The 21680-nt window shown below is 37.9% G+C and overlaps 2 protein-coding genes and 1 pseudogene across 2 annotated transcripts; 1 reads left to right on the plus strand and 2 right to left on the minus strand.

The window, feature by feature from the left end:
• Positions 1 to 2300: 2300 nt before the first annotated feature.
• On the minus strand, positions 2301 to 3248 carry LOC131925650 (olfactory receptor 6K3-like). Its single transcript, XM_059281023.1, has one exon. It carries the CDS (start codon positions 3246 to 3248, stop codon positions 2301 to 2303), a length of 948 nt encoding a protein of 315 aa, XP_059137006.1.
• A 5518-nt stretch (positions 3249 to 8766) lies between these two features.
• LOC131925695 (olfactory receptor 6K6-like) lies at positions 8767 to 13744 on the plus strand (annotated as a pseudogene).
• Positions 13745 to 18120: 4376 nt separating this feature from the next.
• On the minus strand, positions 18121 to 19059 carry LOC131925849 (olfactory receptor 6N1). Its single transcript, XM_059281225.1, has one exon. It carries the CDS (start codon positions 19057 to 19059, stop codon positions 18121 to 18123), a length of 939 nt encoding a protein of 312 aa, XP_059137208.1.
• Positions 19060 to 21680: the final 2621 nt, after the last annotated feature.

Consider the following 21680-nt stretch of genomic DNA (forward strand, 5'->3'; position numbering starts at 1 on the left):
TCTGTGGCTGTAAGGATAAGTATTTAAAATGCACTTAGACTTTATAGTGCCCAGAATGCCATTTTGACACCTTGTTTATGAAAAAAATAAAGGGAAAAAAGAAAAGTTAAAAAGAAAATTCTGATACTATTGATGACAGACAGCATTTCCATACCACTAGATGGCCTCTTACTCTTTTAAGATCATTGGTAAGTGTTTCCAGCTTTGATTTTCTCCTCATAGGAGCTAGGCAAAATAATTTTTTCTGGAGCTTTTACTTTATTTCTAAAACTCCTGGAGTAGTTTCATAGGAAGAAAGCAGAGAAGTCTGAGCAAGACACCAAAATGTATAAAATTTATAATGGGAAAGGATATAAGATCTAGGGCAGAGAACAGAGAAACAAACCCAAGCTGCAAAATAGTGCTAACTATGTCAGTGAGTTATTACGATGGCATGGCACTTTAATGGAGCATGACAAAAGGTTGAACATCTTAATGCTGCCAGCATTAAACTATTTTTAATTTTTAATTTGTATTTTTGTGTGTGTTGCATGTATGTGGGTGCTCTCGGAGGCCAAAGGAAGATGTCAGATCCCTTGGTGTTACCTTCTAAAGATTTATTTTCTCTACCAGTCACAGAATTAAAGGGAAGGAGAAAGCATCCAACATATCAGCTGATAGCAGGGAAATATCAGGCACACAAAGTAGAAACAATGGTCAAAAAATAGTTTTATTACAGGTGAAAAAACACATGCACATGCACACACACAAATACACAAAAGGCACACACATTTACACATGCACACACCCACACACTCACATGTTGAAGGTACACACACATACACTCAGAAGTTACATATGCACACACTCACACACAAGATCCACACAGATACTCACACACACTAGGTGTACACACACACATAAGGTGTATCTACACATTCACACATACTAAATGCACACACATACTAGGTGTGCACACACACACAGACACACACACACAGAGTACACACAGCAAGGTATACAGAAAGAAAGATCCCCTACAAAGCAGAGTGGGGACTCTGGAAGCAAAGTCCTTTCTCTTCTCTACAATTAGAAGTTTTATGTGTCTTTATGACATATGGGGAGTCTTCTTTCTCCAGCTGATGTTTGGTCATTTTGAATAAAGACTGGGTACTGATAGGCCCACAGTTTTGAATAAACATTTTCTAGTATGCATTCTCCGGCAGTGAGTGCTCTATCAGCATCACCAGGCCTCAGGTCTCAAGCAACCAGGCCTTTTTGTCAGGTCAGGAAGAAGCCGGAAGTTCGCCATCTTTGTTACCTATCTGTGGTCCCTTCCCCTATCTGTCTGCCTATCAGGAATCTGTTTAACTCCTCCTTCATAGGAGCAAGCTGGAGTTACATGTCATTGTGAGCTGTCTAACATGGATGCTGAAAACAAGTTCAGCTCCTCTGCAAAAGGAACATGAACTCTTAACCACAGAGCCATCTACAGTTCCAATTTTTAAAAATACCAATTATAACTGCTTAAAGATTTTATGTTTATAATTTTCAGGCTCAAGGCAGTATGGTAAATCTATTTGATCTTTAAGAGCTCTAGAATGTTTGCTATAGAAACTTGAAATCAACACAAAGTCCCACAAAGGAGATGATAACAGCAAAAACCCGAGAAGGCAGTGACTATGTGCTGCATAACCATGGCATTTTATCACTGACTAGGGAAATTACAGCAACTGTCTTTGGACAAACATCAGAGAATCATGCTCCTTTCTCAAGCCCAAATCATCTTAGTTATGTGGATCTTGTTACCATTTTATAAATGACTATATAACTTACCAATCAATTCTAACTATTGAGTGAATGGGTACAAAAAGGAAGCATTTAGATGTGCCAATTATAAATGCTATTACTCCTTAGATCATGATCCTTAATTGGCTTGGAAAACATGGCACTGCACTATTTGTGATTTCAAAGTAAGAAGACCCTGTAGGCTGGGCGGTAGTGGCGTACGCCTTTAATCCCAGCACTCGGGAGGCAGAGCCAGGAGGATCTCTGTGAGTTCAAGGCCAGCCTGGGCTACCAAGTGAGTTCCAGGAAAGGCGCAAAGCTACACAGAGAAACCCTGTCTCGAAAAACCAAAAAAAAAAAAAAAAAAAAAAATGACTTCCTTTGTCAGGACAAACAATGGTCATTGTGTTAGAAAATGGAAAGAAATACCACCAAGGCCATAAAAAAAACTTATATAGCAATCTGATGATTGTTTGCTTTAAAAACAAATGCAGAGGATGAAATATCTTTGAACAGACATGGGTAAACTCACATTAGCTCCCAGAGACACTGATCATCTTTTGAGAACAGAACATTTTCTTAATGGCATCTTTCATATCTTTGTTCCTCAGGCTATAGATTATAGGATTGAAAAATGGGGCAAGGACAGCAAACATTAGTGCGATGATCTTCTCCAGCAGTGGTTGGAAAGTGGCAGAGAAGCGCAGGTACATGAGAGCCACACTGCCAAAAAACAGCAAGAAAATGGTGATGTGGGCTGTGCATGTGGAAAATGCCTTCTGACGGCTCTCACCAGGTGGAATCCTCAGGATCACGGTGATGATTCTTAAATAGGAAAGGGTGATGACAGAGACACAGGTCAGGATGGAGATAGCATGGATGACATCTTCAACCAGTATCATAGATGTGTCTGTACACGCCAAGAGAAGTACAGGTTCTAAGTCACAGAAGAGTTGGTGGATATGATTGGGGCCACAGAAGGGCAGAGTAGATATCCACACAATCTCTGGTAGGAGCATGAGGAAGCCAAGGATGAAGGAGCCTGTGGAAAGCTGTGTGCACAGCTTTGGAGTCATAATGATTGCATAGCGGAGTGGGTTACAAATGGCAACGTACCTGTCGATGGCCATTATTGTGAGGACCAAGCTTTCTGTCACTCCAAAGGAATGGAAAAAATACATCTGCAGCAGGCAGCCAAGGAAGGAGATCGTTTTCTCTTTGCTGACCAGGTTGTAGAGCATTTTGGGAATGGTCACTGTGGTGTAGCAAATCTCCAGGAAGGAAAATATGCCAATGAAACTGTACATGGGATTGTGCAGACGGACATCCAGCTGCACAGCCAAGAAGATCAAGGCGTTTCCAACAACAATGAACATGTAAACACAGAGCAGAAGGATGAAGAACAAAAGGCCGCCCTTCTCAAACTGCGGGAAATCAGAAAAGTAAAATTCTGTCACCTTTGTCTGATTCTCCTTATCCATATTTTCAGCAGATTTTTGGCTGGCTGAAGGAATAAGTACAATCAGAGCACAAGCAAAAGGACGAATAGACAAGTCTAAACAGTCTCAATATTCAGTCAATTAAATAAAATATATGATAAAGTGACATTGTTAGATTTATAAAATTTTTAGTAGTATATCTAGCTGTCAACTATTTTTTTTAAAGAAACAACTGCTTACTTAGAAATATAAGTCTGTATACACTATTGGCTGACAATTTGGCATTTTTTATTAAAGGGTAATAGTTTAGAAACTGCCTTTCATGACATAATCTAAAGGAAATTATTTTACATAAAGATGACTTACAGAGACAATCAGTATGATATTTTTATCCCTAGTTATGACAAGCAAAACTGCTGTGTCTGCAGAGAAGCGAACATAAACGTGTGTTGTCAAGAAGCAGCCATATATGGAAAACAATTTTTGATGTAAAAATCAGTTGATCAAGATATATAAAACAGCTCCTTACATGTACATCATTGGGCCCATGCTACTTTCTGAGATAGAGATTCATCACCTAATTTCAACAGAAAGTTACCTTTTCTTCTTGGGGGTTTTGTGACACATCGTCTTTGACAGAAAATTCCATTCATTCTGCTAATCTAAAGCTGGAAAACAGTGAGCATCTAATAATAGGTTCCATAGTATTTTTATGACTATTTGCTAAAATACTTTGCATGAAGAAAGTCTAAGATGTGTCTTTTGTCAAATTCAACTGCTTGACTGTGAGAGGTCTGAAGACTGGGGCTGGAAAAAGAGTTATTGATTGCTACCCAAAACAGTCAGATATCTGGGAGCCGACTTTAGACACAATACATACACTCTTGTGAGACCATGAAACAAGCATCCACAAACAAAGGAGAGTTGGCCAGGCAAGCATGAACCAAGGATTTTTGCTTGCTTTCTAGAGATCTTATAGGACATTGAATCTATAGTTAAACATAAGAAACATGAAGAACAAAATTCCCTTTGGTATTTCTTCATGAAAACATTTACTTTAAAAATACAGGCTCATGGAAAAATAAGTGATGTTCTAATGGTTTCTTGTTTTATACTTTTACCCAGATTCATTCCCTTCAAATATGTCTTGGTCCAATTCAATCTCTCTGGTAACTGAGGCAAGATTTCTTAAATGCAAAAGTGGTATACTACCACCTTTTAGAAATGCAAAAGATGCTAGTGGTATGATGCTAGTGGTATCTTGCACGAGTGAGGGCTATTTAAAAGACTCCAAATCTTACTTCTAAGCCTGAAAAATAATGTGAATATATGTGGTATTCTTAAAACAATTTCAACATCTGCACCTTTTGCATTTATAATCTGGTATTCTTTACTGATCTGAAATGACAAGATACATGTATAATTGTGCAGTGAGTCAAATTATTTTGTTAATGGTACATTTCACAGTCACAAAATTGAAACCTGGAAGAAGGAAAAAGGAATTATACCAAAAAGTACTCCTCTATTTCCTGGGGAAAGGAACAACCAGAAACTCAACTCGTAAGCTACAGTCATTGTCAGGGGTTTCTTTATTCCTAGGTGTCTTTCCTCACTCTGCTACATAACATATGGGTATCTTAGATTACAATTGAACCCAGGATTAAGTAATGATGAGAAATGCCATAGATCCAGTGTCACAGATGGAATTTAATAAATAATTTCTTCATGCATTTGTTGTGATTTTTGTAGTAAAAAACCACAATAAACTGTGCAAAGCCCCCATACCTTAGCTACAATCCCCCTACCTCATGTGCTTGCATGACGTCAACAATGACTCTGTGGGTCTTTCCATCTTATACCCACCTCTCTTCCAGAATTCCCCTTTCCCAAATATCTTGATTCCTTTGCAGCCCGACAAATAGGAAGGTTATAATCACAACACTAGGTTTCTTTGGGGATGAACAGTGGAGAAAGGCTTTATCTTGACACATTTTATCCATTGTCTAGGGAAACGCTACTCATACCCCTAAGTGCCTAATTAGGGAGCTCTGTTGGCACACTTCCATTTCACAAAGACTCCATACCTCTGGGAAGCTAGGGTGTTTAAGTCACGCAAGATAGCAGATGAAAGGCGATGGTTGATTAGTTTTTCTGTAGAAGCTATGAAAGAATTATTTCTGTTACACAATGTCAGGCAGACTGAGTTAGGGGATGAATCAGAAACAAAACGAATGAAGCTCACAGTCTGTGGTTCAAAGTCCAAATTCTCTTTGGTATTTGCATAAACCATTACAGCAGCTTGTGAGATCAGCACAATTTTGAAGCACGTGAAAGAGTTGTAACTTCAGTAGGACTTCTTCAAAAAGATTCAGAAGACCACAACGCCACAAGGCAGAGAAGTAAGGTTCTCACTGAGATTTGTCACACATTTTAGTGACCCCAAAGATTTCTCCATAGGGCTTGATTGAGGAAAAGTTTCAAGGACAATGTTTCCTTCTACATAAAAGGTGCATTGATAAGAACACAGGAGCAAGCCCATAGAGAGGTTGGAAAAGTCCCTCAGATAATGGGTAGAAAATACAAATAGAGGAATATATTTACTTTTTTATTCTTTTCCTCTTTTTTAAAACTGAATTTGGACCTAATATGTACAGGAGGATAATGCTGGAGGAAAATCAAATGAATAACACATTAATATCTTCTTCTCTTATGAAAATGTATATACAACAGGAATAAAAGCTTAAACATCAAATGTAATGGTTGCAGGGGGCATAGACAGGGAACAGCATTTAAAAATATATTTTTAATTAAAAATAGGATATGAGAATGTATATAACAAAAAGAAGGAACTCTGAGAACAGAGATGGATATTGACAGTGAGTACTGAGACTTTTAAAAGTTTATTTCTGATCAAGACCCTCTATAAGCATTTGATGGATAAGTGAACTAAGTTTAGAGCTTGTGTAGTGGACAAAGGCAACCACACTCTGCCTTTATCACAGCTTTCCCCCAAGGTGTCTTGCTGTGGGATGTCTTTCTGTATGCTGTGAATATGTGTTGTTCTGATTGGTCGATAAATAAAGCTGTTTGGCCTATGGCAAGGCAGCCTAGAGGCAGGCAGGAAATACAAGCAGATAGACAGGAAAAAGAAAGGCAGAGAGATAGACACCAGCATTGCCAGGGGAAGCAAGATGTGGAAATACTGGTAAGCCTTGGCCATGTGGCAACTATAGATTAATAGAAATGGGTTAAGTTATAGCAGCTAGCTAGCAAGAAGCCTGAGCCATTAGGCCATCCAGTTTGTAAGTAATATAAATCTCTTTGTGTTTACGGGGGATCAAGCAGCTGGAGGACACAGGAAGGAGAGATTTGTCCCAACCACAGGTCTAGGCAGGTCGAGGCAGGTTTGGAGAAAACTTACAGCTACAGAGTCTGACTACCTGTTTGTGTTCTGAGGCTTGTGTCCCCTCCGAAGCAGAGACAGTAGTGCTTCTGCAGATGTCCTGTTTATCTATGGATCCATAAGCATCCCTCTCTACTAGTCAGTCTGCCCAGGTGTAAGACCATCAGGTGTGCTCATCTTGAGGATGGTCAGTCCCCTACTCACTGTTGCTTTGGGGTGTTCAAATGTTCTGCTCCCTTTCTTTATTTTTCTCAGTTAGGTAGTTTGCTTCCTCTCTACAACATCTCTATTTCTGTCTTTACAGTCTGACTCTTGTTCACATGGACCTACACCTTACTTAAAAGGCAGAACATTAATTACCATCAATGTTGAATCCACTCTTGTCTCTAATTCATTTTTTTTCTCTCATTTTATAGCTTTGCATTAAGGTAAGGTTTTTTTTGTTTATTTTTTTACTAAACATGTTTACACAATTAGAAACAATATTTTTGCCTGTTTATCTTTACATAGGATTATACATTAGGCATAATTTTATGACTGATTATTCATTCAAGATTATTTTTGTGACTTATTTATGCCAATACATTTAGTAGCTCCAGCTTTGACTACTGACTCCTGTCAGTGAAGCAGGTAGGCTGACTGCAGATCTTCACCTCTCCTTCTGCTCCTTCAGATCCAGTTCCCCAGTTTCATCCTTGGCTCTGTAGCAAACCTTTGGGATTGACCTATCTTCACTCTCTACCCCTATGCCAAGAAGAGTAAATAAGCCAATCCTGGTGGAACACTATGCTTTCTTCCCTCCTGTGAGTACCCTCAGATCCCTGGCCTATTCCCACTCCTAAGTGCCAGCTCTCAATACCAAGAAACATGTTGTATCTGGAAGCTCCAGTGGCCATAGCTATAAGGTCCACAGAAAATTTTCTATCAGGTAACACACAGCCACCATGCTCCCCTAAAAACCAGAGAGGAAACAGAAACCAAGGAACAAAATACCCACTCAACAAAGTTAAAACCAGATAGCAGTACCTAGAATTATCATACTCCCAACCCTGGTTGCTGAGACTCTGGGGTTAAAAACACAAACAGTGACAGCAAGGACAATATGTCTCCACTGGTGCCCAGCAGCTCTACCACAGCATATTCTGAATATTTCAACATCGCTGAAGCACAAAAAAATACCATGAATAGCTTGTAACTATAATGAATGTCCTTAAAGAGAAATTAATAAATTCCTTAAAAAGTCCAGGAAAAAACAGTGAACGGAAACGAATAAAACTGTTCAAGACCTAAAAAATGGAAACAGAATCAATAAAGAAAATCCAAAGTGAAGGAATACTGAAAAAGATAAATATAGGAATTCAAACAGAAACTAGAGAGGCAAGATTTGTCAGCAGAATATAAAATATGGAAGTTAGAATCTCAGGGGTTGAAAATACAGTGGAAAAAAACTATGAAAAGGCCAGATCTAAGAATAACAGCAATAGAGGAAGGAAACGGAACTCAAATCAAAGGTCCAGAAAATATTTTCATCAAAATTATAGAAGAAAATTTTGCTGACCTAAAAGAGATGCACAGAAAGGTACAAGAAACATACAATGCAGCAAATAGATATGGAGCAGAAAAGAAAGTTCCCTCAGTATATAAAAATCAAAACATTAAACATGTAGAACAAAGAAAGAATATTAAAAGCTGCAAGGGGAAAAGAACAAGTAACATATGAAGATATACTTGTGAGATTACACCGGACTTCTCAATGAAGATCCTAAAAGTCAAAAGGATAGATACATTGCAGACTCAGAGAGACCACAGATGCCAGCCCAGACTACTATGCCAAGCAAAACTTTAGATCACAGTAGATGAATAAAACAAGACATTCCATTTAAGCAATATCTACCTACAAATCCAGTCCTACAGAAGGTGCTAGAAAGAAAGCTCCAATCTAAGGAAGTTAACTACATCCATGAAAACAAATGGAATAAATAATCAGACCAGCCAAATCAAAAGAAGGGAAGTACGCACATACCTCCCACCACCACCACCACCACCACCACCACCAACAACAACAACAACAAACAATAACAGGAGTCAATAATCATTGGTTTTATCTCTTGGCACCATCAGTCTCAATTACTCAATAAAAAGACACATACTAACAAAATGGATGTGAAAACAGGACCCGTTCTTCTGCTGCATCTAGGAAACACATTTCAACATCAAGGGTAGGTATTATCTCAGGGAAAAGAGTAAGAGAAAGATATCCCAAATGAATAGACCTAAGAAACAAGTTGCTGTAGCCATTCTAATGTCTAAGAAAATAGATTTCAAACCAACTAATCAGAAGAAGATAGGAAAAGACACTACATGCTCATCAAAGGAAAAATCAACTAATATGACATTTCAGTTTTTAACATCTATGTTCCAAAAGGGCACCTAAATCTGTAAAACAAACATTACTACATCTTAAATTACATACTGATCATCACACACTGATAGTAGAAAACATCAATATACCCCTCTCATCAATAGAGAGGTCATTCAGACAAAACTAAACAGAGAAATTCTAGAGCTAACAATGCTATAAATGGATCTTACAGATATTTACAGAATATTCCACCCAAAGACAAAAGAATATACCTTCCTTTCTACACCTCATGGAACTTTTTCCAAAACTGACTACATACTCGGACATAAAGCAAGTCTCAAAAGATACAAGAAAATTCAAATAACACCATGCATCCTCTTAGACCACCACTTATTAAAGCTGGATATAAACAAGAGCAGAAGCAACAGAAAGATTACAAACTCATGAAAACTGAACAAATCTCCACTGAATAAAAAATGGGTCAAGACAAAAATTAAAATTTTCTAGAATTAAATAAAAAGGAATACACAAAACATCCAAACTTATGGGACACAATGGATGCAATTCTAAGAGGCAAGTTCATAGCACTAAGTGCCTACATAAAAAAAAAATAGAGAGATCTCATAAGTAGCTACTTAATAGCATATATCTGAAAGCTATAAAACAAAAAGAAGAAATCACACCCCAAAGAAGTAGATGGCACAAAATACCTAAATTCAGCACTAAAATCAATAAAATAGAAATAAAGAAACAACAACAAAAACAATACAGAGAATCAATAAAACAAAGTGTTGGTTCTTTGAGGAAATCAATAAGGTTGATTAAACCCTAAATAAAATTAACTAAAAAGCTTAGAGAAAAGACACAAATTAAAAAAAAAAATAGAGATGCAAAGTAGAGAGAAGCATAACAGGAGATACCAGGAAATCCAGAGAATAGGAAGGGCATACTTAAAAAATAAAACTGTACTCCACCAAATTGAAAAATCTCAAAGGAACAGATAATTTTCTTGGTATATACCACCTACTACAGTTAGACCAAAATCAGACAAGGAATGTAAACTGATCTGTATCCCTAGGGAAATAGAAGCAGTCATTAAAAGTCTCCCAGGCATAAAAACAACAACAACAACAACAACAACAACAACAACAAAACATAGGGCCAGATGATTTTATCACCAAATTCTACCAGGTTTTCAAAGGAGAGCTAAAGCCAATACTCCTCAAATTATAGTACAAAATAGAAACATAAGGAACATTACCCAATTCATTTTATGGGGCCACAGTTACCCTGATAGACAAACCATGTAAAGACCAAAGAAAGGAAGAGAATTACAGATCAATTTTCCTTATGAACAAAGATACAAAGATATTTAATAAAATATTTTCAAACTGAATGCAAGAACATAACAAAGAGATAATCTACCGTGATCGAGTAGGCTCTATCATAGAGATGGTTCAAGAAAATCAATAAATGTAATCAACAACATGAACAAACTGAAAGGAAAAAAAAAAAACCCTTGATCATTCTCATTAGATGCACAAAAGGTCTTTTACAAAAATCCAATACTCCTTCACGATGAAAGTCCCCAGAGAGATTAGGGATGCAAGAGACACACCTCAACATAATAAAGGCAATTTACAGCAAATTCACAGCCACCATCAACATTAAATGGAGAGAAACTCAAAGCAATTCCACTAACATCAAGAACAAGACAAGGTTATCCAATTTCCATACTGACTCAATACAGTACTTGAAGGCTTAGCTAGAGCATTAAGACAAGTGGATCAGAACAAGTGGATATAAATTGAAAGGAAGAAGTCAATAATATGATCATATACATAAATGATACAAAATATTCCACCAGGAAACTCCTACAACTGATAAACACAGCAAAGTGGCAGGATACAAAGTTAACTTACAAAAATCAGTAGCTTTCCTATATACAAAGCACAAAAATATCGATAATTAAATCAGAAAGCAACCTTAGACAATAACCTCAAATAATATAAAGTATCTTGGTATTACTCTAACCAAACAAGTGAAAGAATTGTGTGATTAAAAACTTCAAGTCTTTGAAGAAACAAATTGAAGAAGATATCAGAATGTGGAAAGATCTCTCATGCTCATGGATCAGTAGGATTAATGTAGCAAAAAACGGCCATCCCCAAAAAAAAAAAAAAAGGCCATCCTACCAAAAGCAATCTACATAATCACTGCAATCTCCATTAAATTTTAATATAATTCTTTACAGATTTTTGAAAGGACAATTTTCAGTTTCATATGGAAACAAAAAAAAATCAGGGATAGCTAAAACAATTCTGAATGATAGAATTGCTGAAGGTCTCACCATTCACAATTTCAAGTTGTACTACAAAGGAATAGTAATAAAAACATATGTTGGCTTAAATAAGACATATTGATCAGTGGAATTGAATTGTAGACCTAGACATAAATCCACATAACTGTGGACATCTGATTTTTTTTTTTTTACAAACTAGCCAGAAATACACACTGGAAAAAAGATGGAATCTTCAACAAATAGTGCTGGTCAAACTGGATGGTCTCATATAGAAGAATCCAAATAGATCCATACTTATCACCTTGCAGAAAATTCACCTCCAAATGGATCAAAGACCTTTACACAAAACCAGGTACATGGAATCTGATAGAAGAGAAAGTTGGGAATAGCCTTGTACTCCTTGGTACAAGAGAAGATGTTCTGAACAAAACACTGTTATCTTGGGCACTTAAATCAACAATTAATAAATGGGACCTCATGAAACTGAAAAGCTTCTGTAAGGCAAAAACATCATCATTCAGACAAAGCAACAGCCTACAGAATTGGCAAAGATTTTACCAACCCCACATCTGATAGAAGGCTAATGTCCAAAATATATAACACACTCAAAAAACTAGATAATCAAGAAAAAATAACCCAGTTAAAAAATGGGGTACAGATCTAAACAGAGATTCTTAAAAGAGGAAACCCAAATGGCTGAGAAACATTAAAAAAATGTTCAACTTCTTCAGCCATCAGGGAAATGCAAATCAAATCTACATTGAGATTTCATCTTATACTTGTCAGAATGGCTAAGATCAATAACACAAGTGACAGCTCATGCTGGCAAGAATGTGGAATAAGGGAAACACTCATGCATTGCTGGTGGGTATAAAATCTTTTACAGGTACTATGGAAATCAGTGTGGTGGCTCCTCAGGAAAATGGAAATCAATCTATAACAAAATCCAACTCTATTACTCTTGGGCATATTACCAAAGGATGTCTCACCCTGCCTGCCACAAAGACACCTGCCTGTCAACCATGTACATTGTTGCTCTTCATAATAGCCAGAAATTAGAAACAACCTAGATGTCCCTCCACAGAACAATGGATAAAGAAACTATGTTATATTTACACAACGGAATATTATTTACTTAGCTGTTTAAAAAATGACATAATAAAAAGTAAACAGGTAAATAAATGGAACTAGAAAAAATGAACTTAAGTGAGTTAATCCAGATTCAGAAAGATAAATATAGTATGTACTTTCTTATATGTGGATAGTAACCATTTAGTAAATGATAAGCAAGCTACAATTCCTAGACTCACAGGGATTAGGAATAAAGGAAGGAACTCAGGTGGTGGAGAATACATCTCCATGGGAGGAAGAAATAAAATAGATTTTTTGGGTAGACTGGGGGAAGGTGGTACCGAAATGGAAGGATCATGCGGGGAGAGGGAGGGAATGCAGGGAGAGACAGCTAGAATTGAGGGACATTTGACAGATGATATGGAAACCTAGTACAGTAGAAACTTCCTAAAATATATGAAGAAAATCTGAATGAAGTCTCCAAATAATAGGGAGACAGAGTCCCAACTGGCTATCTCTAGTCAGTAAATGAAGCTTCCAGTACTAGGATGAAGTTACATACAATTGAGTTGTTGACTAAAAGGGTCCCATGGGTGTTGCTAAGACAATTGCTCTCTACAAACTGATAGCAAGGCCCTATTGGTGAAGATAACACCCACTCAACTCATTGAACACGGAGAGGTCGAGCTGATACCTACATAGAACCTTCATTGCTACATTCTAGTGTCTTGTGTACAGTGTACTTTTTCCACTCATTGGGTACCACAGAAGACTGTGCTCTGACAGCAATGTCCATTGACAGGTACATAGCTATCTGCTATCCTCTCTGTTATCTGACTGTTATGACTTCCAGTCATTGAATCCAACTAACAACTTGATCCTGCTTCTGTGGCTTCCTTCTGATACTCCCTGAGATTACATGGATTGCCACTCTGAATTTCTATAGCTATAACCAGATCCATCAGGTCTTCTGTGATTTCTCTTTGTGCTCAGTTGGCCTGTATAGATACATCTCTGGTGGTCACTGTGGATGCCATTCATGCAATAGAGATCCTGGTTTCCTTCATTGTAGTTGCCCTGACTTATGTCCAGATCATTGTGGTGAGTGTAGTGATCTCTCAGCAGAGAGGTGGCATAAGATCCTTTTCATGTGTGTGGCCTACTTTCTTGTTTGTTTTTTTTTCCCATGTTTTTTTCCTTTTTCTTTTATCAGGGTGGCTGTCAAGTGTTTGAGATTCTTGACCACCTACTTAGGCTTCTGGTACAAAGTGATTGCTGTTGCTTTTGTTGTCTTTGCTCCATCTCTCAATCCCATCATTTACAGTCTGAGAAACAAGGAAATGAAAGATGCTTTAAGGTGGCTTTTCCATCAGAAGAGAGCAGGTGGGGCTGGGGAGTAGTTCTGTATCTTGGAAAATAAAACCCTTCTGAAAGTTCAGAATCTCATTGTTGCTCTTTGGGCCTGATGATGTTCCTTTTCTCTTGTCAACAAATGCTGTTCTTCCGCTGTTAACAAGTATGAGGAACTGTGCCTCTAGGTCATTGGTGGCCACTTGTCTACAGAGCACCTACCAGACTCATGATGCTGAAGCAGTATGTGTGAATTCTCTTGCTTCAAGTACAAGCTGATAGATTCTTCTCATTTTACTAGCATGTTCCTGTCTTTCTCTTCTTTAATTCTCTGTGTCAATGAGGTCAAAGATCAAGTATGAGGCACACACTATACAAAATAGTCTGGAAACTATTACTGTTCATCCAAACCTTCCACCTCCTCCAGGGTTGATGCCCAGTCAATATGCCCAATCTCTTCATCCACACCTTCTTTCCAAACTGCCATGGGAATTCCAGCTTGGATCCCACATCCTGTGCCTGTGCCTGGTCTGGCAGCCCCCTACCTGCTGTGTAACCAACCTCTAGGCTTCTGTCAGAACCATGCTATCTATACCCAAACCCTCAGGTCTCTCTCATGTCACATTTAACTTTGCCACCCAGCCAAATCTATCCCCCACACTTCTTCCATGGGTCAGGAAGTACATCCTGTACACAAGCCTACTACCCTCTGTCCACCTGACTTTATCCCATCCAGGCAAATTCTAATATTGAGGCTGGACCCACCTTTACATTCTCCCTTTGCCTGAATCTGTTCTGACCATATCAGACTTAAAACTAACAGAAGTCTACATGCCCAAATCCCATCATGAAAATGCCATTATGAAATATCAAGCTAGTATCTTCTCTCTAAAGCATACCAACCCATAGAAATGTTTAACAATGAGAATTACCTAGATGAACCCAGGACACATAATTAAAAGGACCAATCATAAACTTCATCAGATAATTCAAGGAATTTAAAGAAGGTATAAAGAAATGGCTCAATGAAATTAAAAGACTTCTTGTGACTGGAGTTGGGGGCTTTATGGATGATTTTTGGTTATTAGAGGGAGCATTGTCAGCCCAGACAGAAAATTTCATTTAAACTATATATGTGTTTTTATTCACAGACTTACATGTGTTAAAATATTTTAGGCAAATGTTACATATATACAAGCAACATTATATAGACTGAGCAGGTTATATTTAAAAATATATGTGTAAATACATATATGCATGTAACAACACTCAATAAAAGACAGGCCATGTATTTGAACAAAGGAGCAAGGAGGGGTATATCGGAGGGTTTGGAGAGAGAAAGGGGAAAGCAGAAATGATGTAATTATATTGTAATCTCAAAAATAAAAGAAAATAATCTGTTACTGTTGATGCTTCCCATTGCATTTCCCGCATGAACTCCTGTCATTCATTATTCCTCAAATATTGTTTCTTGACACAAGAGAAAAATGTTTCTCCTTGTTCAGCTTATTTAGCCTTAAAACTCAGTTCTACAACCATATACTGGCCATAGCCTGATGTGAAAGAGAATTTCAGGCTCAACAGGGTTTCACAAAGATTTCTAACCTTGGTGCCCTACTATATCGCATGTCACCATTCAAAAATATTTTCTTTATATTCACTGTTTTTCAAATCAAAATGCCCTGAAGTAAATTTGTCAGAATCATCATTATTTCAACATTGAAACTAAATAAAATCTGGAACTAAAGTTCAAATTCATTTAATGATTTGATTAAGGTCATCTAAGTAGCTATAACATCTGCTTAGAATTTCCTATTTATTTATGTTATTCATTTCCTCTGTATGTTTATGTTTGTGTGTGGCCGATGCTTACATTACACAAGGCTCATGTGAAAGTTAATGAATAACTCTGAGGGGTGGGTCAGTTCCCTCTTGTCATTTTGTGGCATATGGGGATTGAACTTATGTCATTAAACAGACATGCAAGTGCCTATGACTACCCAACTCTCTCACAGGACGTAGTATTAGGCCAATATGTCTCTATTGAATTTTAGTCTCCAATAAATATGTCATTTTAGTTAATGTGCTTGATTTTCAATAAAGGAAAATTTGAAAATTTCTTCCTCCAAATATTTTAAGGAATCTTAGCAGTTTTCACTGTGTCCTGGAGTAGCTGGGTTTTTCCTCTCTGTGTTTTCCAGTCCTTCAATGACTGTGAATCATCGGAAAACCATTGAACAAAGGGATTCAAAGACAAGCATTTATAAATTTTTCAGCTATGGAGTGTTATAGGACCTAAAGGTGAATCCATTACCCTTACTCTAGTAAATAAGGATAGAATTAAAATGACTCTTAATTATTATCACTATATCCATAAATCAGTGTATCACTCAACCCTCATTAGAGAAGTTTCTTCTTACAGTAGATGGTAACTAACACAGATACTCATAACTGATCAATGTGTAGAGAATAAATAGTGTGGAGTGTTATGCCCTAAATGGTGTTCTATACCACAGCCATTCTGCTCAAAGCTCAAGAATCTATGCAGAAGAGGGGGCATAAATATTGCAAGAGTCAGAGGTGAAGGATGAGTTCAAGGAAACAGTGTTTTTCAGACACAGCAGGGCAGAGACACAGGAACTCACAATAACCATGACAACATGAACAAGATTTCAGCAAGCTTAAGACAGACAAAATTCCACCATGGTGCAGGGGAGCTAGGCACAGTCTCACCCCCTAGCTGATGATCTATTACCATTTGATAGCTTCTGGGAAAAAGTTGATTTTCTTTAATAATATGAGACCTGTTTTATAAATCACACTCAAGGGCAGGCCCTATGCCCAAGAGCAATTACCCTACAAAAGTTGGTCTCAATGAGTTTAAAAGAGGCAGGGGGGACATAAAGTTGGAGAGGTAGGAAGCTGGGTACAGATTTGGGAGGAGTTGGGAAATATGATCAAAATGCATTACATGGAATTCTCAAAGGATAAATAAAAGCATTATTAAAAAATGTGCTGTGCTGAAATTGAGGAAGGGTGGAAGGTGATTAGGAATTTTGAAGGGAGTAGCAGTGTAATTATTTGGGGGCTACTCTAGATCTATAGAACTAGTATTGTTCTTTTTAAAAGTATTTATTTTTAAATAATGTGTATATTTGTGCATCTGTGCATGGAGATGTAAGAAATAATTGAGTCCCCTGGACTTGGAGTTATAGGCAGTATGTACCACCTGATGTGGGTACTGGGGACTGAACTCCAGTCCTCTACAAAAGCAGAAAGAACTTTGAAATGGTGAACCACCTCTCCTGTCACCTAGAAGCTTCCTTGTAGTCAAAGTTTGATTCTCTAATGACAAAAAAATATTCAGATAAATAAACATTTCTTGAACTGGATAGTAGGTAAATCCCCACTTTCTAGTAGTCATGTTACAGGAAATAGCCAGTTAAATAAAATAATTAGTGCAGTGTAAGTCTGTTTCCTGACAATAGTCCAGCTCCTACACTCTCACTCTTTATAAGGGATGTAGGTATTTAGGATCACTAACAATGACACAGATGACTCACCAGAACAGAAACAACACACTTCATCCTTCTCACAAGGATGCTTTTTGACTACTTTATTCCTTTCTTTTGAGTCATATTTTTGTTACATATATATGTACTGAATGTTATTATATTACACATGTTTGTAATAATGTTATTCTAAATCTCAGAATAAAGATGAACCAGGTGGATTAAAGTTATTAAAACCAAGAAAATAATATTTTACTAGAAACCATATGCTAGAAACTATGTATCATGATTTAGAGATTCTTGTTGTCACTATCAAAAGCTTCTTATAAGAAAACATTATATAATGAAATTAAGATTCACAGAGATTGGTTTACCTTACCAATTCCAAGTAATTGATACATCATTCAATAAGCTATAATTTAGACTCAAATTTGTGGAATTTCAAATATATGCCCAGTAGACCAGTGTTTTCTATATGAGAAAATTGTTAAGTAATCTAAGAAACATTTGGGTTTTTTTGCTCCAAATTTTATTTAATAAATATCATTGTTTAAGATATAATGAAATGATAATGATATGTTAAATCAAGTAAATTTGAACCTACATGTATTAGGTAAGAAACATATTTGGCAGAATTTCTAAGCGTGATTCACAAATACCTGAGGTTAGAAAAATCACAATGTCCCATGATGCCAAGGGAGCCTGTATACTCTGCAGTCTCTGGGCTCAAACTGTTTGTGGCTCCAGCAGATATTGTAATGTCTCTGATAACACTGAAGGCCAGGCAGCCCTTGTCGTCACTTCAATACCTGACATGGAGAAGAATTAGATGCTTCATTTCTCCTCTCTGACACTTGATGATCCCTCAGCCATCATATCATCAAATCTGTCCTTGACCTTCATTCTGCTACCCATCATCCCAGCATCCTTGTTTTCATCAGCTGCCTCTTCAGGGCCTCCTTGATTTCCTTGTTGCGCAAGCTGTAGATGAAGGGGTTAAGGAAAGGGGTAACCACAGAGTAGACTACTGCTAAGGCTCGGTCATAGTCAAGGGAGTAACTTTTCTTTAGTCGCACATACATGAAGAGGATGCTGCCATAGAAGATGAGAACCACAGTGAGGTGGGAAGCACATGTGGAGAAGGCCTTCTTCTTGCCTGCAGCAGAAGGAATTCTGAGCACTGTGCGGATTATCTGCAGGTAGGAGCTGAGAATCAGCAGGAAGGTGGCCAGAATCTTGCAGGAGTTTACAATAAAATCTACCAGAACATTGACTGATGTGTCAGTACAAGCCAAGCTCAGCACAGGAGGGAAATCACAAAAGATGTGTTGAATATGGTTGGGGCCACAGAAAGGAAGACGAGACACCAAGGAAATTTCTACCACTGGCCCAGCCAAGCCTCCCAACCAGCAGCCAATAGCAATCTTGGTGCAGAGTGTCTGGGTCATGAGGGTGGGATAGTGGAGGGGTCTGCAGATGGCTAAGTACCTGTCATAGGCCATTGCTGTCAGGAGGTAGCACTCAGTAGCTCCAAGAGAGTGAAAGAAATAGATCTGCAGGAGGCATCCAGAAAAAGAAATTGTCTTCTTCTCACTGAGCAAGTTTGCCAGCATCTTAGGGATGGTGGCAGCTGTGTAGCCAAGCTCCAAGAAAGAAAGAATGCTGACAAACTTGTACATGGGTGTGTGGAGCCGAGAGTCCATGTGGACCACCAAGAATATCAGCAGGTTTCCCAATATTGTAGTGAGGTAAATGGCAAGCAACAAGAAAAAGAGATAAGTCTGGACACCTTGGAGGTTAGGGAAGCCTAAAATGATGAATTCTGTTACCTGGCTCCAGTTTCCAGTGTCCATTGCTCAATATTCACGTACCTATAAGGTAAGATCTAGAAGAGATAAGGGGGAAAGCAGCCATTGGCGTGCTATCAAGGAAACTTTCCATGCCTCCCCCTGACCTCCAGAGCAAACTTTCCCTAGCACATACTTTGAGAGGCAAGCATTTCAATTCCACCCCCACCCATTCCTCCAGTCTTCAATATGTGTACCCAATAATTAGAACTCAACTGTTCTATCCTGAGCAGCACAACCAAACTTTGGCCTCGCAACCCATTTGTGTTTCTTATTAATGGGGTACATATTGCCATTATGAAATGTTCATTGAATGTATAAGAACATTACTTCTACTGGGAAGTATCAATAGTGTACCCGACCAAGGCTATGCAGTTCTCATTACATTTCCTGCTTTCTAACTTCAACTTCTTGGCTCCATCAAGCTTTTGCCTCCTGAAACAGCGATTCTTTCGCCCTACTTCCTTATATTCTCTCACGGAAACAGATCAAACACCACCAATAATACCAGTCAGAATTTTAGGCCTCTCTTGGACACTAGTAGAGATTGCAGTGGAGACTAAGACAGTTTAAGTAGGTAAAGGAGACTCAGATAGACTGGAAGCGAACCATACACCTCCTTTCTCTCCTCGAAGATGGCCACTTCCTCAATCCTCCCTATTCCCAATCTTAGTCATTGGTGGTGCAGATAATAAATATGCATAGCCAATGTAACTAAATATTATTGAATATTTTCTAAACATTATAACCAGACACAGACTCAGGGAATAAATAAAATATAGTGGACAGTGCCAAGAAACTACTGTTTCTTTCTTTTGGTGTTTTTCCTTACTTTAGTTGTTACACAAAATTTTATGTATTTGTCATGTATGACAGGGTGCTGTAAAGTGAAGAAGGATTGGACGCAGCTAGTTCATGTAAATATTGTGTCAAACAGCTGTCATTTTGTGGTGAAAATGCTTGACACCTGTTCTCTTGGTATTTTAGAAAACACAGTGAACTGGGATGTTGAGATGGCTCACTAGGTAAATGCACTTGGTGCTAAGCCCAAAGATCTGAGTTTGATCCAGGGTCTCACATGGTAGAAGATGAGAAGTGAATCCTAAAAGTTTTCCTCTGACCTCCACACCCTTGCTGTGGCACACACACACACACACACACACACACACACACACACACACACACACAAATTTAAAAGATATAATATTCTGTTATTAACTAAACTCACCCTGTTGCCCAAAGAGTTTAATATTCTAACTGAGGAAATAAAGAAATAAGTAGAATATTTTCTCAGGGTATTCTATCAGTATAAACATGACATTAATCCCACTTAGTAAACAAACATGTACATATGCACATGATTCCACATACAATCTCTCTCTCTCTCTCTCTCTCTCTCTCTCTCTCTCTCTCTCTCTCTCTCTCTCTCTCACACACACACACACACACACACACACACACCCCTCAATCTCCTAATTCATAATACTTATATAATATTCACATAATTTGAAAACACTTTTTACTCACTTTTTACATCCCACTCACTCAATATAGTTTTTTTTTAAAAAAAGGATTTAATGCTTTCTTTTTATACTGTTGATTTAAAAATATTTTATAATTACTACTTATTTGATCATTTCTACCACTAATAAACATTGATGCAATGTTGGAAGAAGTTCAGTGACCATCATAAATTTGAATTTCACTAAAGTGTTTGAATTTTTAAATATGCCATCTATTCCTATCAATTTATAACAGCAAAAGAGCGTTCAACACCACCTAAAAGAAGGAAGGATGAAGACAGTAGCATAAACCATCCATACCCTATGCAGCATCGCCTTGGGCTGACTCAGACTGGTAAAGACTCTTATTCTCTTATGCAGGAAGAAACCTGTGTCCTCAAAAACTCCCACCGATGGGCATCAAACCCCTGCCAGCACTGATGGTGCCAGGTGGTCATACAACAGCCTTCTCTGTTGTACAAACGCATAGATTGATAAAACTCTCCCTTCCATTGACATGAAATCTGACTTTCAAGTACTGCTTTTATTCTGTGGAGTGACCATATCATATCCTTTTGGTGTGAGTCATGCTTTTAAACATTAACAACATTATTGTGTTCATTATTATCATCAAAATTTCACTGTCAATAGCTCCCTGAATTCAATTTTGACTCCCCTGTTTCTACTGTTCCTGCATTAAAACTTTGCCTTATCCTAAGTACCCTGAAGACAACTAAATCTGCACTTATTCCAAGTTAACTTCTTTCTCTTGCTATCCAGAGTAAAATTAACGTTTTCTGCTACTTCCAGTAGTCATGGGTGGTGGAAACGTCTCAGTGGGTAAGAACTCTTTCTTTGCAAGCTTGAGAACTTGAGTTGGGATGTCTAGAACCTGCATGAAAAGCCAGGGTTGACTGCTTGCATCTGTTACATCATCATTGGCAGGCAAAGACAGGTGGTTCCCAAGAGTGCACTGGCTAGCCACCCTAGTTTCAGTTTAATGACCTTGATTTAAAGCATTAAGGCAGAGTGTGAGAGAAGAAAACACCCAACATCCCAGAATCCTGCCTCATGCTCATCTGTATACACACACACACACACACACACACACACACACACACACAC

This window comes from Peromyscus eremicus, chromosome 15, assembly GCF_949786415.1.
Source record: "Peromyscus eremicus chromosome 15, PerEre_H2_v1, whole genome shotgun sequence".
NCBI classification, from domain to species: Eukaryota; Metazoa; Chordata; class Mammalia; order Rodentia; family Cricetidae; genus Peromyscus; species Peromyscus eremicus.